An 18,520-nucleotide genomic window follows, 5' to 3' on the forward strand; every position below is an offset into this window, starting at 1 on the left:
ACAATTCGTTTATTGATCTGTTCAAAGAACACACGATTAATTTAAAAGGTTCATGTGAAGTGAAGAAAATGGAGTTATCACGGTTTTTTTATTTTTAAGAAGAAAAGAGGGGAAAGGTTAAGTGGGCACTTCTCTGAAGGGAGAATAATGAAAAGAAGGCTACCCCCAGAAATCAGTTCTTGGGCCAGCCTTATTGATATAACACTGTGGTTAGAAGCACTGACTTTGAGCTCTGCCACTGCCAGCTCTGAGACCAGGGAAAATGTTCTGGCTTCTCTGTGCCTTAGTTTCCTCCTAGAGTTGCTATGAAGATTAAAAAACAGAAAGTCAGATGTTGAACACACTGTCTATGCCATAATAAATGCACCATACAGGGTAAAATATCTTCCTCCACCATGATCGTCATCTTCCTCATGATTACCAGCATCTTAGAGGGATGTGAAGAAAAGGACTACACAGTGAGATTTCCAACATTGCAAGTGATAACAAAGAGCTAAGTTCATGGGAATAAACCATAGGAAGGGAAGAGAAGGGACAGATGAGTTCTGATTCAGGCAAGAACAGAATAAAACATTTGGAGGGAAGGAGCTAAAGTGTTCTCTGCACGTAAATACTGGAGAGGACCCAGAAAATGAGAGGAGCCTGTGGAGAGAGGGCTCCCTGAGAACAGAGCCCAAGACGGCTGCTGAACCAGTCCCACTGCCTGTCACCCTTTCTAAATGTCTGCTAGCTCCTTCTCTGATTTCCATTATGGCTGTGGCCCTAGAGTAGACAGTTGTCAGACTAGAAATGTTGCCAATGTATCTCTCAAAGAGGTCACCATGTATCCTAACACTCCAATTAATTCAGGAGAGTGAGGGAGATAGAGGCCACTGGAGCCAAGAGGGGAACTGAAGGAGCCAGGAGCTGAGATGGAGCTAACTGAGTGGAAGGAGAAAGCAAAATAGGTTGATTGAAAGCTGAATGCCCTGGGGGCACCTTGTGTTCTATCTTTCATTCATTTGGTTCAGGTCCTAGTTTCTGCCCTGAACAAACTCTTCCAGGTTTCTTTTCCAAATGGAGTTAAATCACCAAATTAATTCCCTGTGTAGGCTTTTCTTTTCATAGTCTTGTCCCTGTATTAGCAAACTAGCCCATGCCCCATGTTATGAGATAAGCCGGAGAAAAACTTCTGGGTCTGGGGTTGTCATGAAGCTCTTTTCATGCCAGAGGGTTTATTTTGAAGACTGGTGAGGACTTGGGCCTACTGAGAGGAGAGACAAGAGCATTTCAGGGCTATTGGACAAGGGAAGGTAGCTGGAGGGGGAGAGCGAACTGTCGGAATCAGCAAGCAAGCAGGCTGGCTGGTTCACGTAACAGAAGAGCATGCAATGAGGCTGGAAAGCTATGGTTGCTCATTAGCAGTGGGTAAGCTTCAAGTTTGAAAAGAAAGATTTTTCTTAAAAAAAAAAAAAAGAGTCCCTGCTATGTGCCAGCCTTGTACCCCAGAAAGAAGGGGAGAGGAAGAACCCAATGAAAGAACATTCCTTGAGACAACAGAAAATAGGAAAGAAAATAATTTAAACTCCAGCAAACATTAGAAATACACCAATCAGACTATTTTAAGGCTCTGGGCATCTGTGCTTGGGGAGAATGGGAAGAGAGTCAGACACAGAGAATAAGGGCGTGTAGACACAGGGAGGGAGATTTAGGAGTCAGCCTGTTCTGTTGAGGATTCCCTTGAAATTCTCACTCTTCAGGCTTCAGAACAGACTTGGGCCCTACAGCATAATGGTGTCAGGTGGTGAGGGTGGAGGACCGTAGGGAAAGGGGAGGAAAGAACATGGAAACATTGGGTATACATCCTAGACATATTTCACATTTGGTTTAGATTCAAATTCCCGAGATGCCAGACCTCTGAGCCTCACTCTCCCAACTACAGCTCCTCAGCTTTACTCTGCTCCACCTCACCAGGAGCAGACGCTCAACGCTTTCCACGCCACAGATTCCTGGCCTTGGGACCCCTCTGGGATCTTCTGGCAGCAAACAGACCCTTCATAGATTCAGTTTCATGTAAACAAAGCAAAAGCCAAAATTGAAAGAAAGGCAGGCTCTTCTTTCATGCTTGATGTCTTAGTTTTATTCTAATTTCTCTTAGTTTGTAGGCAAGGAAATAGACTGAAAATTTTCTTTGGCTGTTTTCAATATATTATCTGATAAAGGGCTTTATCCAGCATGTATTAAGAACTCTTACAAATCTATAATGAAAAGATAACCTAGTTTTTGAAGAATGAGTAAAAGACTTAAAAGACACTTTACAAAAGTAGTTACAAGTGGCCAATAAGCATATGAAAATGTGCTCACCATCCTTAGTCATCCTAAAATCATAATGAGATATCACTGCACACCCACTAGGATGACAAAATTTAAATGGACTGGTAATACCAAATGATGGTGAGGATGTAGAGCAACTGGGACTTTCGTACATCCTGTTGGGAATCTTCAACAACACCTGCCCTATGACCCTACACCTAGATAGCTCTCAAGAGAAATGAAAGCCTATGTCCAGAGAAAGACTTGTATAAGAACTTTCAATCAGCCGTATTCATTATAGCCAAACACTGGAAACAACCCAAGAGTTCATCAGCTGGAGAATGGATAAACAGATTGTGGTGTATCTATACAATGGAATACCACTCAGCCGTGGCAAGGAAAGAACTACCGATACACACAAGATGGATGGATCTTAAATACAGCATGTTGCATGCAAGAAGCCAGACATAAAGGATTACATACTGTGAGATTTCATTCATATGAAATCCAATAATAGGCTAAACTACATCTGTGACGATAGAAATCAGAAAGTGGTACCTGAGGCTGAGGCGGCGGGTGGGTGGGGGGTGGGAGGGGTGGAGTGGGCAGGAACTGACTGGAAAGGGGCACAAGTAGACTCCAAGGGGCAGTGGAAAGGTTCATATTGTGTTTTTGGTGATGACTACATGGGTGTATAAAATTGTCAAAACTCATGGAACTGAATGCTTTAAATATGTATATCTTACTGTATGTAAATTATACTTCAATTTTTTTAGACACAGGAAGAAACATTTATAAGCCTCATCTATACAGGCCTATTCATCCTAGAAATTATCTCTTAAAATTACAAATCAATTCTCTCTCGTCTTCTTCTCAGTTTAACTCCTTTCTCTAGTTAGAGAATGAAGTGCTTTTCAAAGATGGGGTACAACACAAGCCTGTTTTACCTGCCAGCCTGCTGGTTCCCAGACCCCAAGGACTCCCCACAATAAGGATACTAGGTTTTCCTGCTGAGCTTGGTGGATCCCTTTGTTGATCCAAACAGATGTGGGGGCAGGAGATGGGAAGCCAGCACAGCGAAGGTGGTATTTTTATAGTTCAAAGGGCAAATACACTTTCAATGAAGAAAGCTTTTACTGTTAGACAAGAAACGGCATCCTGTGCCCCCGACAGCAGCCCCTCGTGCTGCCCTGCTTGCCTTTCCCATCCCACTCTGTACGGCCCCAGCACGGAATGTAAGAGTGCCATCTCCCAGCTGCCACCAGCTGGTCTTCTTCCCTTTGTCCCTGATGCTCTTGGAGCAGCCACACTTGGTAACTGGGAGGTTGTGCCACATGTCAGCTGGGATGAGCCCAGCATTCTGAAAATCACTAAGCTGGGCCTCTGGGGCATGTGCTTATGCTGCCTGGGCCATGCTGCAGCTGAGGTGGAGTGAGGCTTTCATTTCCTCTTCTCAGAAAAGAGGGTGACAGTCCCTGTGCCATTGCTTTCACAGGGCTGCCGTGGGGGTGGCATGAGATGATAGACCCAAAAGCCAGGTCAGAAAGTTTTCATTTGATTCCTATATCAGACGGGGTTGTTATCTAGCTCAGTACTTCTGAGTTCCTACTCTGTCAGTGATTGCAGTGGTGGTAAGAAGTGTAGGATTCAGTCTCCACGTGCAGTCACATATTTGAGAGTAAACTAGTGGAAGCCACATGAGTGAAGGTGTAGAGCAAGAAGCACCTAGAAAATCCATATAGAGCAAAGCTTCCATTCCTTACATGCTTGAGTCATTAGAATCATAATGCCTTTCAACAGTGCAAGCTGTTTAGACTTCTAGAGGTCTGCTGTATGTTTACACCTTGTTTAGTCACCGTTCCCAGGTGTTCGCCTTGGTAGTAGAGGAAGAGAATCCCACACAGTAGAACACAGGAACCAGATTGGGACCCCAGGATTTGCTGTCCACCAGCTCTGACTGTGTACCCTCAGGCCATTCACTGGACTTCTCCAGCCCTCAGTTTCTGTTTCTTTAAAAGAGTTAGACTCAATACTTAATTTCTGGGACCTCTTCCATGATGAGCTTTTCAGAGTATCTGTTGTGGTATGGTGGACAAAGTCTGCAGTAGAAGTCTGAGCCACGTCCTTAGGTCTCCCCTCAAGAGCAGAGTGAACTCTAGGCAAACCAATCCATCTGTCTGAGTGAGCATCAGCATCCTCTTCTGTAAGACGAGTCTGGAGACCTCCATCCTGCCTGCCTCTCCGGGTCATTATGGGGGTTGAATGGGAGGGAGTATGCAAAATTTTTTTAAACCATAATTCTTCACATAAATGTTTGCTGCTGTTCCTTTGCTGTTGCTATAGACATTGAAGGACACGGAGAACACTTTTAAAGGCATGCCTACGTGAGCGCATGGCAGTGTTGCTTAAATGTAGTCTAGAGGTCAGAGATGCAAAGCAGAGGCTGATCTAAGTTGGGTTAGTTAGCAAGGCTTGGAATTGGTGAGCTTCAACTTAGCAGTCTCTTGTGGACCAGTGAGCCTATACTGATGGTGTCCCTCACAGGTGACAGCAGAGCTAGATGCCTGGAATGAGGACTTGCTCCGGCAGATGAATGACTTCAACACGGAGGATCTGACGCTGGCAGAGCAGCGGCTGCAGCGCCACACGGAGCGGAAGCTAGCTATGAACAACATGACCTTCGAGGTCATCCAGCAGGGCCAGGATCTGCACCAGTACATCATGGAGGTCCAGGCCTCAGGTAGGCAGCGTGTCCCATCCTTGTTCTCCAGGTGGGGAGCTGATGAAAACCAGAACACGAGCTTGACTCCAATGAGCACTTCCACTCTGTTCATTCATTTTACTCCTACAGATACAAGGAATAGATTTTTGCCCTCATTTTGAAGAAAAAGAGACTGAAGCATGATTGCTGAAGTGACTTGTCTGAGGTTGCCCAGTCAGTCTATGGTAAAGATGGGAATAGGGCCAGGGTGTCCTGGTGCTGTGCGAAGAATGGGAAAAACCAGTGATGGAAGTTAACACAGATTCAAAAAAATGGTGGCTTGGAAAAAAAAAAAACAGGTGGGCTCCAAGAGCAGTCAGCCATCCGTGTGAGTTGTATTCAAATGTGTAGATACCTGCTATTCCATGTCCGCCTCCCGCTACGCACATTCTCCTGCCCTATCCTCCACCCCAGGGCTGGCTCCTTGTCTCCAGTTCATGCCTCTCAGAGTCCTCAGTTTTTTATCACTGGTCTGTGCATGAGCATAAGAAGTGTTGATAAAAATTTATAGCAACGTTATATAATTTTATAACTTCTCAAAAACACATGGCTGAGTCACCCAGATTTGACTTCTTTTCCTGCTCAGGATATATTTACTACGTGGTTATCCATCCAATGTGTGAGCCCTTACCGTTATACCTGCCACCCTCCAAAATGGCCTTTGATGGTAGAACTGGAGAGATTCATAGCAGCCCCCTAGTCCAACCAGTCCGAGAAAAAGAAGTTACTCATCTGGGCACATGCCAGTGGAGTGCTAGAACCCAGGTCTCTACGCCCAAACTCACCCATTGCCCTCCTCCTGGGTCCTTGTTGGCTCAGGTTCCTCACACTCCAGGAGGAGGCAGACAGGGGCTCAGGCCATCAACCCTTTAAAACAGCATTGACCCATGTGCCTGTTGATCATGAGAGATATTTAGAATCATGAGATTGTCAGGTGGACCTTAGCAATCAAACTTAATTTCTAATTCAGGGTACTCTGTTTCTTCTAATCACCTGAAGGAATAAATCATTTCAGCATTCAAAGGAACTTCACTTCTAACCGGAGGAGAGAGAACCTAGTAAATTCTATTTGCTTGAGTCAGCGTAATCTTTCCTTGAATTTTCATTTGTGTTGTGAAGAGAGGCTGCAGCTGCCTATGAGACCCAGGTCTGTTTATAGTGTGCAGACCGTGCCCCACATAGCCTCAGGAATGGCCGTTCATGTTATAGTCTATCTGGGGACTGTTTTAAAAGTGACAATGCCCAGGCCCCATGCCCAGGTCTTCTGGTGTAACTATCTCTGAATGGGATTTGGGCATCAGCAAAAGGCTCCTCGGGTGATTCCACTGTGTAGCCAGGGCTGAGAACCACTGCTTTACACCACAGTAGTTAAATCACAACAGCTGATGTCTATGGCTTGCCGTTGGACAGTGACTCCCAAATGTGGTTCCCAGATCAGCAGCACCAGCATTACCCGAGAACCTGTTATTAGAAATGCAAATTCAAGGGCCCATCCCTAGACCCTGCCACATCAGAATCTCTTGGGGTCAGGCCCAAAAATCTGTGTTTCGAAGCCCCCCAGGTGATTCTGATACACTGCTAATCTAGGACCACTGATCTAGGACCTTGCTACCCAAAGTGTGGACCCTGCACCAACAGCACTGGCATCATTTGAGGGCTGATTATAAATGCAGAATCCCAGGCCTTATCCCAGACTTATGAATCTGAATCTGCACATTAACAAAATCTCCAGGTAAATCATGCGCACGTTAAAGTTTGAGAAGCAGAGTTCTAGGCCATGGCCTGTGCCTTCTTAAGGCCTTTTTCGGGAAGGGGGAGAACTGTGATCCTGTCTCTGTGTTTGAGAACCTTACCTGGACTCAGGGCTTCACCCTATGGCTTGCCATCGTGATCCTCATGATAGCGGGCTATCCAGCTATGCCTGGGAACCATGAAGAACGCCAACACGGTACCTGCAAGAGAGGCTGGGGCAGAGCAGCCCTGCATGGATGCTCACCCTTCATCCCTCTGTATGATGCGTCTGGCAGGAAGAGAGCTTGTCTGCTGGGAAACCTGCGGAACTTAGGACCAGGGTGCTGGCATGACCTTGGGCAAGCCCACCTCTGTCCCAAGAGCCAGGTATCCATGGTAACAGAAAGCCTGCTGGGAGCTGGCTGGCAGTCCCTGAAGACTGCTTGTGACTGGGGGTTGGCTGTGCTTGGCGGCCACCTTAACCATGATGGCTGAGTGGGTGAAAACACCCCAGGCAGATGGGCTGCCCACCCCCGCAGTATCCTGTTCTAGAAATGAGCTAAGTCAAGAGAGGCTTGATTGGCCTCTTCAGCCCTCTCTGCTGGGACCGGCTGTTCTCCTGCTCCTACCGCAGCTAGCTGTTCAGTCTGGCATAGCCCATGAGGCTTCAAAGGGGATGAATCCAGGGGTGTCAGGGAAGCTCACTCCCTGTCTGCTGCTGAATGTCTTGGCCTGCAGAGGAAGCATCTGTCTCATCTCTGTCTTGGCGGAAGGGAGGGCAGAGTCATGCCAGAGCTGGGGATGGGGAGGGTTGGAGGTTGGAGGGTGGGCCTTGCTCCCAAGTGGCCAAGAAATGCAGAACTTCAGAGACACAGGACTGAGGCAGTACATGTCTTGGGCATTTATGACATATGTCTAACGAAATATATTTGAACTGCAGGTAAAATAAACTATCGTCTTAGAAAAAGGACAATTAGCAAAATGAAGAATTTGGTTGGTATTTAACCCTCCGTGGTAAATTAATTAAGGGCTCATGCTTTGATTTTGTAGGAGTTAATGGAAGTAGGGAATTTCCATATGCTTATTTTCAGGTGTGAAGTTCGTCACATTGAGCCAGGTTCTACTGAATCCCTCTGGCGTGCCAACAGTTCAACCAAAGCAAAAGCCTTTGCTTAAATCTACCTCAGCCCTAGGAACAGAAGGCAAAACAGGAGCAGTTTCTTCCCTTGCTCATTGTTCTTTCCTCACTATTGCATTATCTATTTGGGCCTCAAGTTGGGAGATGGCAGGGTTTGCTGGAAATAGTCAAGCTGTGGAAATACAATGGCTGAATTCAAGTTCCAGTTCCACCACCAACATGTAGGCTGACTTTGAAAATCCTTTCTTTCTCTTTAGACGTTAGCTGCTGCTTCTGTCTAGTGTGGCAGGTGGACCTTGATTCCTAAATTTCCCTGCTGTTCTCACTTTCCTTGATTCAGCCTAAACACCCACACTGATTATGCAACAGGCCTTCTCTCCAATGTAATCTGACCATGTGACTGTTACACTTGACCTTAGGAGTAAGACAGGAGCTGCATATCTGTTGGATATATTGCTTTTGTGGTTTAATCAAAGCATCAAGTTCTTCTTTATGCAAGGTTTATAAGTGAAGCTTCTCCAGCAGCATGAGGGCAGGACTCTTTCTTTCTCCTCTTTACATTCCCAGAAGCTAGCAGAGTGGTATGTCTTGCACAAAACAAGTTCTCAATAATACTGTTTGCTGAATTAATCAAGATTGAGCATCAGTGTGGGTAGAACGGATGTAGGTAAAAACAATGGGCCACACATAATTTTGCTTGCGTCGTAAAAGGCCTTTTTTTTTTCCAGAATGGAAGCTACTCTGGGGTTAATAGGAATGTGGATCTGGTGGGGGCTGAGGGGAGGGGAAGAGAACCTCGATGTAAAGCAATGGTTCTCAGCCTGGCTGCGTATTTAGAATCACCTAGAGAACTTCTTAAAAATTCCAAGGTCTGGGCCCCACCCCTCAGGGATTCTTACTTAATTGGTCTGGAGTGGGCCCAGACTTTTTAAAACTTCCCAGGTGATTCTAATGTGCAGCTAGGGTTGAGTCTACTAATCTAGAAACCTCATTAAAGGACTTTGGAATTTCCGAACTGGGTGTTATATTGAGAGAGTGACACAGAAAGGAGTGGGGCAAGAAAGAGAAAAGGTGTTCTGTGTCTGAGGCAGACACTGATATTTAAAGAACACAGTCAAAAAGCATGTTACGAGTGCAGACAGCGTAGCTAGGAATACCTAAATCTTTCCCTAGACGACAGCCACTCTCTCATAGAGGAAACTAAAACGGTACCCTCACCTTGGCAGCAAAGGAAAGCAAAGTAAGATTTTATTATTAGCTGTAGCCTTGAGCCCTAAATAAAGCAGTGCCAAGCATTCTTATAACTGAGTATAGCATGAGGAATATCTCTGTCCCTGGATTGCTGGCCATTATACCATCCTATCCAGTGAGTCCCAATCTTGGTTACATGTTGGAATCACCCTGGGAGCTTCCTGATGCCTGGGTCCCTCCCACAGAGATTCTGATGTTATTGGTCTGGGGTATGGCCAGGACATGGTGATTTTTTTAATGTTCTCCAGATGAATTTAATGTGAGCCAAGGTTGAAAACACTGGTTTAATAGCATCCAAACCACCATGGTTTCTAATGATATACATTGAGCAAGTACATAAACACCTGATGGTAAGATTTTATATTTACATTTTATACAAGTCATTCAAGAGTCCCATTAGTAATCACCAATAAAAATGTTATAATTTCTCCATGGGAAAGGAAAAAGTAGGAAAATGGATTTTTGTGAGCCTGCTAAATGCCAGGCACTGTATATACCTTATCTCTTAGTCCTTACAACATCCTCAAGAAGTCATTGTTGAGATTCCCATTTTACGGAGGCTCAAAGAGGATACGGAGCCCAGAGACTCACTGTTAATAGGTTGCAGAGCGTGGATTCAAACCTAAGTCTGTCCTTCCCCAGGCTCTCAGGTGCTTTCCACCACAGTGCATGGCCCGAGCTCTTCCCTAAAGAGGCCATTGTGTTCACTGGATGTTATAGTCAAGCACCATGCTAGCTCCTGAAGATACAGAGAGGCATAAGACAGGCATGGCCCTGGTATCAGAGAGTTTGCATTCCTGCGAGAACACGGACAAGTTAGTAAGGAACCAACCTCAGTGGAAGTGTTCTGATGGAGGGATGGCACATTGTGGGAGCACATCAGAAAGAAAGCTCAATACAACTGATAAACTATTTCATTACGAATATCTTTCACTACTTGACGGAAAGAACAAACATGTCTTGTTGCGTTTCTGAGAGCCCCTAAGGTAAACAGTTAAGCCTATGATTAGATTGAGAGCAGTAATGTCAACACAAGCAAACTCTATTTGCTGTTGATCGATGGCTACTTACCAGGTGATGGGTTTTAGCTGGGACTCGTGTCAATGTGTTTGGGGGCAGTGGGAGAGGAATGAGTTTCTATTTTCTAGGTGCAGCTGGAGTAAGTCTTCCTGTTCCTCCCATTCACTCTATCCACAATATGATGTGTTGTTGAGGAGTATAGAAGTGCCGTAGGCATTGTCTTCACCCATTTTATTTCCTGTGCTCATCTCACATAAAACAATATCAAGCGAGATAGATGAAAGTAAAGGGCTTGAGTCTTGGGGCAGACCGGGAGCCTGTTCTGGATGATGTCCTAAGCAGGTGGCTGGCCTTTTTGATGAGTTACCAGGCTTAGAGAGCCTATTTACATGTGCCGTGGCAGGAGGGAGCCACGGGCTTCCCATAGAAAGACACTTTGCCCTAGCCTAGCATACTAAACACTGGAGACGCTTACAGAATGAAAACGAGCTGGGAAAACAGTTCACATGGTAGCTGAAAGCAGGGAAGAGCATCTACTTCTGCAGATGGATCCTAAATTACATTTTCAGAAAGTAAACATGAGGGTCAAGGGTCATCCCACTATGGTGAGCACTGCAGAGGTAGAAATTTATGTATTATTGTATTATTCATCAAGGAGATGCTCTACCTCATCCTTTTGGTAATCGAAAATAGTAACTAGAGGGAGTTGACTGCCAAAAGAACAAGCCATTCTTTTCTCCATCTCCCACAGATATTTCAGGAGCTGGGATTTGGAATTATGAAACTGACAGAGAAAATAAACATGAAAAGATACTGAAGTTATTACCATGTAACACCAGAAAAAAGTTTTCCCATTTTCCCATACTATCCTTATATAACACACTATTTTTTTTCCCCTAGAAGTGAATTTCCCTTAGCATGAAGACTTTCCTGACCCTCTCCTGAATGTATCCTGCAGGTGTATTAGTGGTGGCAGTGATGAATTTCTGATGGTGTGAGTCAGAGTGATGGGGAAGTCTCCCAAAGAGGATTTATTTTTTAATTGGCCACACATTGAGATTGGTGGGCTCCTTTGGATCTGATCCCCATGGAAGGACACTACCCTTTGGTGACTTGTCTGCTAGGATTTTGAGTCTGAACCTCCTTGTTGGTTGGGTCCCTATTCATCAGCAGCAGGACCACAGGAGCACTGGTCATAGATTACAAGGTAAGGAGCCAGGGAAAGGATCTGGACAGAATTCAGAAGCTGCAGAGCCGGGTGGAGTCAGGGACCAGAAGGCAAGCAATCCAGAGTTGGGATTTTCCGAAAACTACTGATCTGAGCAAGACCGAATCATAGGTAGACAACCAGAATCAAGAAAGAACATGCGTACCACGTGCATCAAGGTGGAGGTAGATAGAAACCAAAAGGGCATGAATGTAAGAAGGCAGAAAGGTGAAAGTTTAAGAGTCAGGAATCGGGAAAGTCATGGGACTAAGGAGCAAAGATCCATGTTTACTGTGTCATGAGACAGATGTTTTACATGCTTTATCTCATTTAATCCTCCCAATGAGCTCTGCAGTCGTAGCTTATGAGGTAGGTAGTTGGTAAAATCCTATTTTTCAAATGAGGAAAGTCAGGCTTCTGAGAGCTTAGGTAACTTGCCGAAGATCAGAATTCTGACTCAGGACTGGCTGCGAAGCTGGTACACTTTCCATGTAGTCTTTGGAAGGAATCAAATCCAAGTCGCTAGCAGCCAGAAGGACTTTGATACCAAGGCAGTCTCTTTGCTCTGTTTCAGAGTCTGTTAATGACCCTTCCTGAAGCAGAAATCTATTTGAGGAAGGCTACTTTAGGCCTGCTGGTGATTATGTACAAATAGGAGCACTGGCTTGGTGAAAAGAGGAAGAATGTGTACATCCCAGCTCATGTGTTGGGAGAGGTATATAGAAAAAATAAGACAGGGAGATGGGGAGGGAGACAGACAAGGAATGGAGCCGTAGCTTCTGCCTGGTAGGTATTGACTCCCATCACAAGTCAACAGCTGGCAGTTTATTAATGCCGGGCGGGATACCCAGAAACATTGGGAACTCTTGTCAGTGACTGACTGGGCTTCCTTTGAATCAGTAAAAGAACAATGAGTAAACCCTCCTTGTGTTTGCACAACTTTAATGTGATGGTTTTGCTAAATGGATAAGCACTCAATTCCTCTGTGGTATTGCTGGAGTGCGTTTATCAGATGTGTTTGATAAACAATATATGAGAGCTAGCATGTCTTCCTAAAAGTTGCTTTTTTAGGGGACCTAAGTAGTTGGCTAAAAAAATCACCATTGCCCAGCTACTCTCATCAGAAGGGACTATCAAATGATAAATTGCATCCGAGCGACTAAAAGAGAGTGTGCCTTTGGCAGAAGTTCCTGAGACAGGGTCTTTTTGGCTTTGTTTTGTATTTCCCAATATAATCCAGATGGTTGCTTGTGAATATTCTGGGTGTTGGCACATCTCCCAGCAGAGACTGCCCAGTGCTGTCTTGTCTGGGGATGGACTTCCAGACAACCACCTTTCTCTAGCTCCATTTGGTAATAAGGAGCTGGTCATCTGTTGAAAGGTTATTCCCAGGAAAAGCATCAGTTAATCCAAAAGAGATGACATGGTTCGAGCATTCCAGACAAAGCCCTGTTATGGTGATCTGTGCAGTTTCATGGAGGGATATGTAGAGGTTGAGAGGGTGCTGCGAACAGTGATTCCCAGGTCCCAGCCTTCATATGCATGTTGAAGGAAATGTAGTCTTTATGGTACTACCTGGTTTTTAATTGTTTATTTTTTTAATCAGGAATTGAGTTAATCTGTGAGAAAGATATTGATCTGGCAGCCCAGGTACAAGAGCTACTGGAGTTTCTCCATGAGAAGCAGCATGAATTGGAGCTGAACGCGGAGCAGACCCACAAGCGGCTCGAGCAGTGCCTCCAACTGCGGCACCTCCAGGCCGAGGTCAAACAGGTGAGCCTGGGCTTCCCAGCGGCTGAGCCTGGCCTGGGGCCCGCTCCTGGTATCGGATTAGGCCTGTAGAGCCACAGGTGGAACCAAAACGTAGAAAATAGGTGAGTTAAGGAATGGTTGTATTAGTTTCTGAAAGCTAGACTGCTCTCTCTTGGTCTATCTCTATTGGTCTATCTAACAAATAGACCTAATGGTACAATGGCTCAAATGACAAGTGCATTATTTCTCTTTCATAACAATATAAGGAGAGCGTTCCAGAGTTTCCCCGCATTGTCCTCAGTCCCTGAATATATTCTCTTCCTTTCTGTCCTCAATCCTGGCATGCAGTTCATGGGAAATACAAATCCTTTATCAATAAGCATCTTCAGCCTTTAAGCCAGGTAGATTAATTTGGGGCACCTGTGTGCCTAGAAAGTCCCTGACACTGTGGATGGTTGATAAGTGGTAGCAGTTCCCATCATTCTTTTCAATGTGTGTGGCTCTGATAAGAAAATTTTCTTGCCATGTTAAAGTCAGTTTTAAAAAGAAAAAAGAGTTATTATCTGTATGAGCCCATATACCAGCCATTTTACGAAAGGACATACCCAGATCTCTAGGAACAGACACACAATGACCAGGGGCACATTTTTAAAATACTACTTATTTATATTATGAACAGACCAAGGGGGAATTGTTAGCGTAATGACAGGGGATTTCCTATTTAGACAAAATGAGGTTGAAGAGATACAAATATAATTATAGTTCCATTTACTGAGTGCTGTGTGCCTTTTACACCTATCTCTCGATCAATCCTCACAACCATTCTCTGGAGCAGATATTATTCCCCTTTTACAGACGAGGCCACTGAAGCTTAGAGAGGTCACCAGACGCTAGTCACACTAAGGAAAGAATACACTGCCACCCTCACAGTGTTTGCTCCTTCTGCTCCACACTCTCCCAAGCAATCCCATCCCCCTGCTTCCTCTAGGCAGAGCCCCACCCAAAATATCTTAAGCAGGGAAACATTTTCTTTTTCTTTCTTTCTTTTTTTTTTTTTGGTGAGGAAGAGTGGCTCTGAGCTAACATCTGTTACCAATCCTCCTTTTTTTTTTTTTTTGCTTGAGGAAGAGTGGCCCTGAGCTAACATCTGTGCCATTCTTCCTGTACTTTATATGGGATTCTGCCACAGGCTAGCTTGATGACTGGTGCTGGGTCTGTGCCTGGGCTCCAAACCTGTGAACCCTGGGCTGCTGAAGCAGAGTGCATGAAGTTAACCACTGTGCCACCATGCTGGCCCCACACATCTTCCTCTTTTAAACATTTTTTCTTATGTACAGTGATTGCTAGAGCTTTTAGATTTAAGAAACATTTTATTTAATTATTGCTTGATCCCTCATATTCAGGGTATTCCTTGCTAACACCTATGTCTTAGTTATTCTATTGTTATTTATGATAATGGGCAAAATGATCTTCTCTGCTCCCCTTCTCTTCCAATCAGTGCTCAGCCAGAGCCCAGCACACTGTGCCGAACAGCAATCTTCAGCACAGGTGGGATCACTGAGCCCCAAGCCAGGCCAGAGCAAGCACTGCCATCCAGGTGGTTTTCTGTCTATTTACTGGGATCACACCTGAATCTCAGAGAGAAATGTTATTCATGGGGACATGGTGGAAATCCTAGCCGGCCCAGAGCAGTGATGAGTGCACAAATTCTGAAACTTTTGGCAGTAATAATAGTACGTTCTTTTCATGTGAGAAGTACTATCTCATTTGTGATCTCATTTCAGGAGAACAGGCCCGTGGGGACCTGGTGTATGTTTACTTTACAAATGAGGAAACTGAGGCACCATAGATTAGTGTTCCCAGCGCCCCTTGACTAGTTAGTTGACACTTGAGCCCAGGCCTCCTAAATCTAAGGTCCTACGATTTGCCTCTGCTGGGCCCCATTCCCACCCTGGGATTCCAGGAGAAATAGAAAGAAGCCCTCCAGCAGAACACAGTCTGGGATATTCCTGGTGTCTGCAGTACCACGTCTGAGAAGACAGGCAGGCATGGCCTACACCTGGCAGAGAGTGGCACCTGCCTGATCAGTCAGCAGGCTCCAGCTGGTCGTGGGAGTCGTCTGCTCTTCATGCTTGGTTATTTCCGTCAATGGAAGGTGGCAGGAGTGAACATCTGAACAAAACAGATAACAGGAAAATTATTCCTATTTGACTTTGAAATGAAATATATACTTTTGCTTTTGTTTCGGGTTTTTTATTTTATTTATTATTTGTTCCAGCATTAATAGTACAGCCAACTCCTTACTTACGTTTTTCTTGACTGATAGGAAAATGGAAGTGAATTTTCATCCTTCAAGTATACATTCTGTGTAGGATGCGGAGCTGGGATGATGATAGGTTTGTCGAATGGGAGGTGGAGCATCTGTAAATGAGTAGTCAGGCTTGACTAATGTCTGTCTCCATTCCCATTCAGTATTTCATGAGTTGGAGGACAAAAACAGAATTCTTCTGTGGTGGTGAGAAAATTCCTTCTCTGACTGTGGCGAGAATGGCACACAGTGGGATCATAGTTCAAAACAGTACTAGATTGCTTGAGTCAGACTTTAGGAAGGCCTTTGCAAAAGACAGCAGCCCTTGGAGGCGCCAGGAGACTGCTGCTCAGTGAAGCCACCGTGCCTCATTACACAGGCTTGTTTTCCTTGTCAATGTCGGGCTCTCTCTTTAGGGAGTCATCTGATCCAGTTTCAGAGGAGGCGTCTGTGTTTGATGGAAGTTGGTGGAGCGGGAAATATTGATCTGGAAGCTGTTGACACTTGGAAAGAGGGAGTTAATTTAGATGTCAGTATTGATCAGTGGGCTAAATTTAGACACTAGCTTGAGAGTGTCTCTTTTGAATATTCTCTCAAAAAAAAAAGACGCGGGGCTGGCCCCGTGGCCAAGTGGTTGAGTTCGTGCGCTCCGCTGCAGGCTGCCCAGTGTTTCGTTGGTTCGAATCCTGGGTGTGGACATGGCACTGCTCACCGGGCCACGCCGGGGCGGCGTCCCATGTGCCACAACTGGAAGGACCCACAACGAGGAATATACAGCTATGTACTGGGGAGCTTTGGGGGGAAAAGGAAAAAAATAAAATCTTTAAAAAAAAAAAAGACGGAAAAAGGACATTTTATTTGAAATGCCATTAATGGGAACAGAAAGGGAGAGCAAAGTGTTACACAGCTCTGTCATTAGAGCTCATAGATTAAAGGTTTAGATTTGGCCTTCATAACTTTAAGTGTAGTTACACCACAATTATATTAAACTGAAGCTTTGAGGAATGACAATGCCACAGACATTAGGCTGAAAATTCTTTTCAAGTATTTAGAACAAATGAAATTGATTAATGCAACTGATTTTCTTTCTTAGGGATTACATAGGACTTTGTATCTAAGGTAACAGCCCACATACCCCCAGAGAAATGTTAAATCTCGAAGGGAAGGCACACCCTTGGTTATAGCCCATAGTCCAAGACCCTAGGTCACACAGAAGCCCTTTTCTTCTAGAAAAATAGATCAGATTATCCTCCAGACCCCGCAGAATGCTCTGATTGCTTTCTAGGACAATTACTGCTCTGGTAAAGATGACCTCACATTTATTAGATAATTCAGAAAGATTTGAAAAACCTACTTAACGGGCATAAAACTAAATGAATTTCCATATGTATTCCCGCAGAGCAGTGCATTTAGCAGAACATAGGCCAAAATGGATGTATAAGATGTTGGGGCTCTAAGCTATGGGGAAAGAAATCATACTTATTTGTCTACTAAAGACGTTGCCTTAAATTACCCCTGTGGACTAAATACTGGCCAAAATTTGCATATGATCAAGATGGACATTCAAAACGAAGGAGAAACTTGTCCTGTCCCATATTCCTGTCGAGAATACTATGTTCAGTTCTGTTCACAGTACATAAAAGTTAGAAAGGAGTTGGAATACATCCAAAAGAGGCAACCACAGGGACAAGTACTATCCATTTGTTTCAAAGTGGAGATAATTAGGAAGATGCATGGTCACAGTCTGTAAAACCATGAAGGATGAACACGTATACTCTCATAAATTGTGAATTTTTAGAACTAAGCAACACTGGAAACATGACAGGCTCCCAGTTACCATCTGAGGGGCTGACAATTTTTCCTGTGGCTGGAGTTTCAGAAATGACTGTGCCTTGAGATAAGTCTCTGCAATGGCAGGCCTTAGAGTCACTGGCCTTAAGTGCAACCTCATAGCTTTATTGTCAGTATGACCTAGAGAACACAGTCATATACAAGCAGCTTCCCAGCCTACATGGTACAGGGTCCAACTTGCCCAGCTTAGATGGCGTTGTCATTTGTGGATATCCACATCCAATTAACCAAATCCAGTCTTCTCCTAACTTGGAGTTATCTGAGCTTCCTTGGCTTAAGGAAGCAATTGATCTCCATTTTCAGCTTCCCCTCTCTGCTCTGTCTGAGCTGAATTTGTGGCCCAGCTCCTAAGTCCTCAAGCAGCAATATTCTTCCAGTTGCTCATTTCTACACAGCTCAGTTTCTCTGGTGTCCTATGTTATAGGGCCAGTCTCTGAATTTTGAAAGAAGTGTGGAATGTTAGGGCTCAGAGTGACCTTCAAAGGTGATCTAACCTATAGGTAACTGTTGCCTAAGACGATTGGTCAACATAAATGTTCATTTTACAGCTCATATCTTATGGTTTGCAAAATACTTTTACATTAGTTATTTCGTTTCTATCTCTACTCTGTGACTTAGGCAAGCAAAGTGTTACCATTTTATAGATAAGAAAACAGCCTCAGAGAGATTAAATGATGTTTCCAAAGTCACACAGCTCAAGATTAGTAGGACCAACTTTTTCTCATTTTATACAATATTTCTTCTACTACCTTGCACTCATTTGGATGTTCACAGAAGAGTGAATAACCAATTTTATGAACCAGGAAGATGAAAGACTACAGTAATATGAAATTATACCGGCAAGAGTTGTCATTGATCAAGGGTTGGCCTGGTGGTGTAGTGCTTTAAGTTCAAGCACTCGGATTCAGCAGCCTGGGGTTCATGGGTTCAGATCCTGAGCACAGACCTACACACTGCTCATCAAGCCATGATGTGGTGGTGCCCCACATACAAAATAGAGGAAGACTGGCACAGTTGTTAGCTCAGGGACAATCTTCCTCACCAAAAAAAAGAGAGAGAGAAGAAGGAGAAGGATGAAGAGGGGAAGGAGAAGATGGAGATCAAGAAAGGAGGAGAGGGAGAAGAATGGGGAGGAGGGGAAGACAAAGAGTTGTCATTGATCAGAGGACAAAAAATGATGATAACAAAACAGATAAGTTACCCACACCA

General features: G+C 44.5%; 1 protein-coding gene across 14 annotated transcripts in view; it reads left to right on the plus strand.

Moving 5' to 3' along the window:
- Positions 1 to 18,520, plus strand: part of KALRN (kalirin RhoGEF kinase) — a 637,395-nt gene that overhangs the window by 340,623 nt on the left and 278,252 nt on the right. For all 14 annotated transcript variants that reach the window (XM_046658061.1, XM_046658067.1, XM_046658063.1 and 11 more), the window contains 2 exons: positions 4,837 to 5,032; positions 13,007 to 13,173. In XM_046658061.1, the coding sequence (XP_046514017.1) occupies positions 4,837 to 5,032; positions 13,007 to 13,173 (363 nt within the window). The remainder of the gene's footprint in view (positions 1 to 4,836; positions 5,033 to 13,006; positions 13,174 to 18,520) is intronic.

This window comes from Equus quagga, chromosome 4 (genome assembly GCF_021613505.1).
Source record: "Equus quagga isolate Etosha38 chromosome 4, UCLA_HA_Equagga_1.0, whole genome shotgun sequence".
NCBI classification, from domain to species: domain Eukaryota; kingdom Metazoa; phylum Chordata; class Mammalia; order Perissodactyla; family Equidae; genus Equus; species Equus quagga.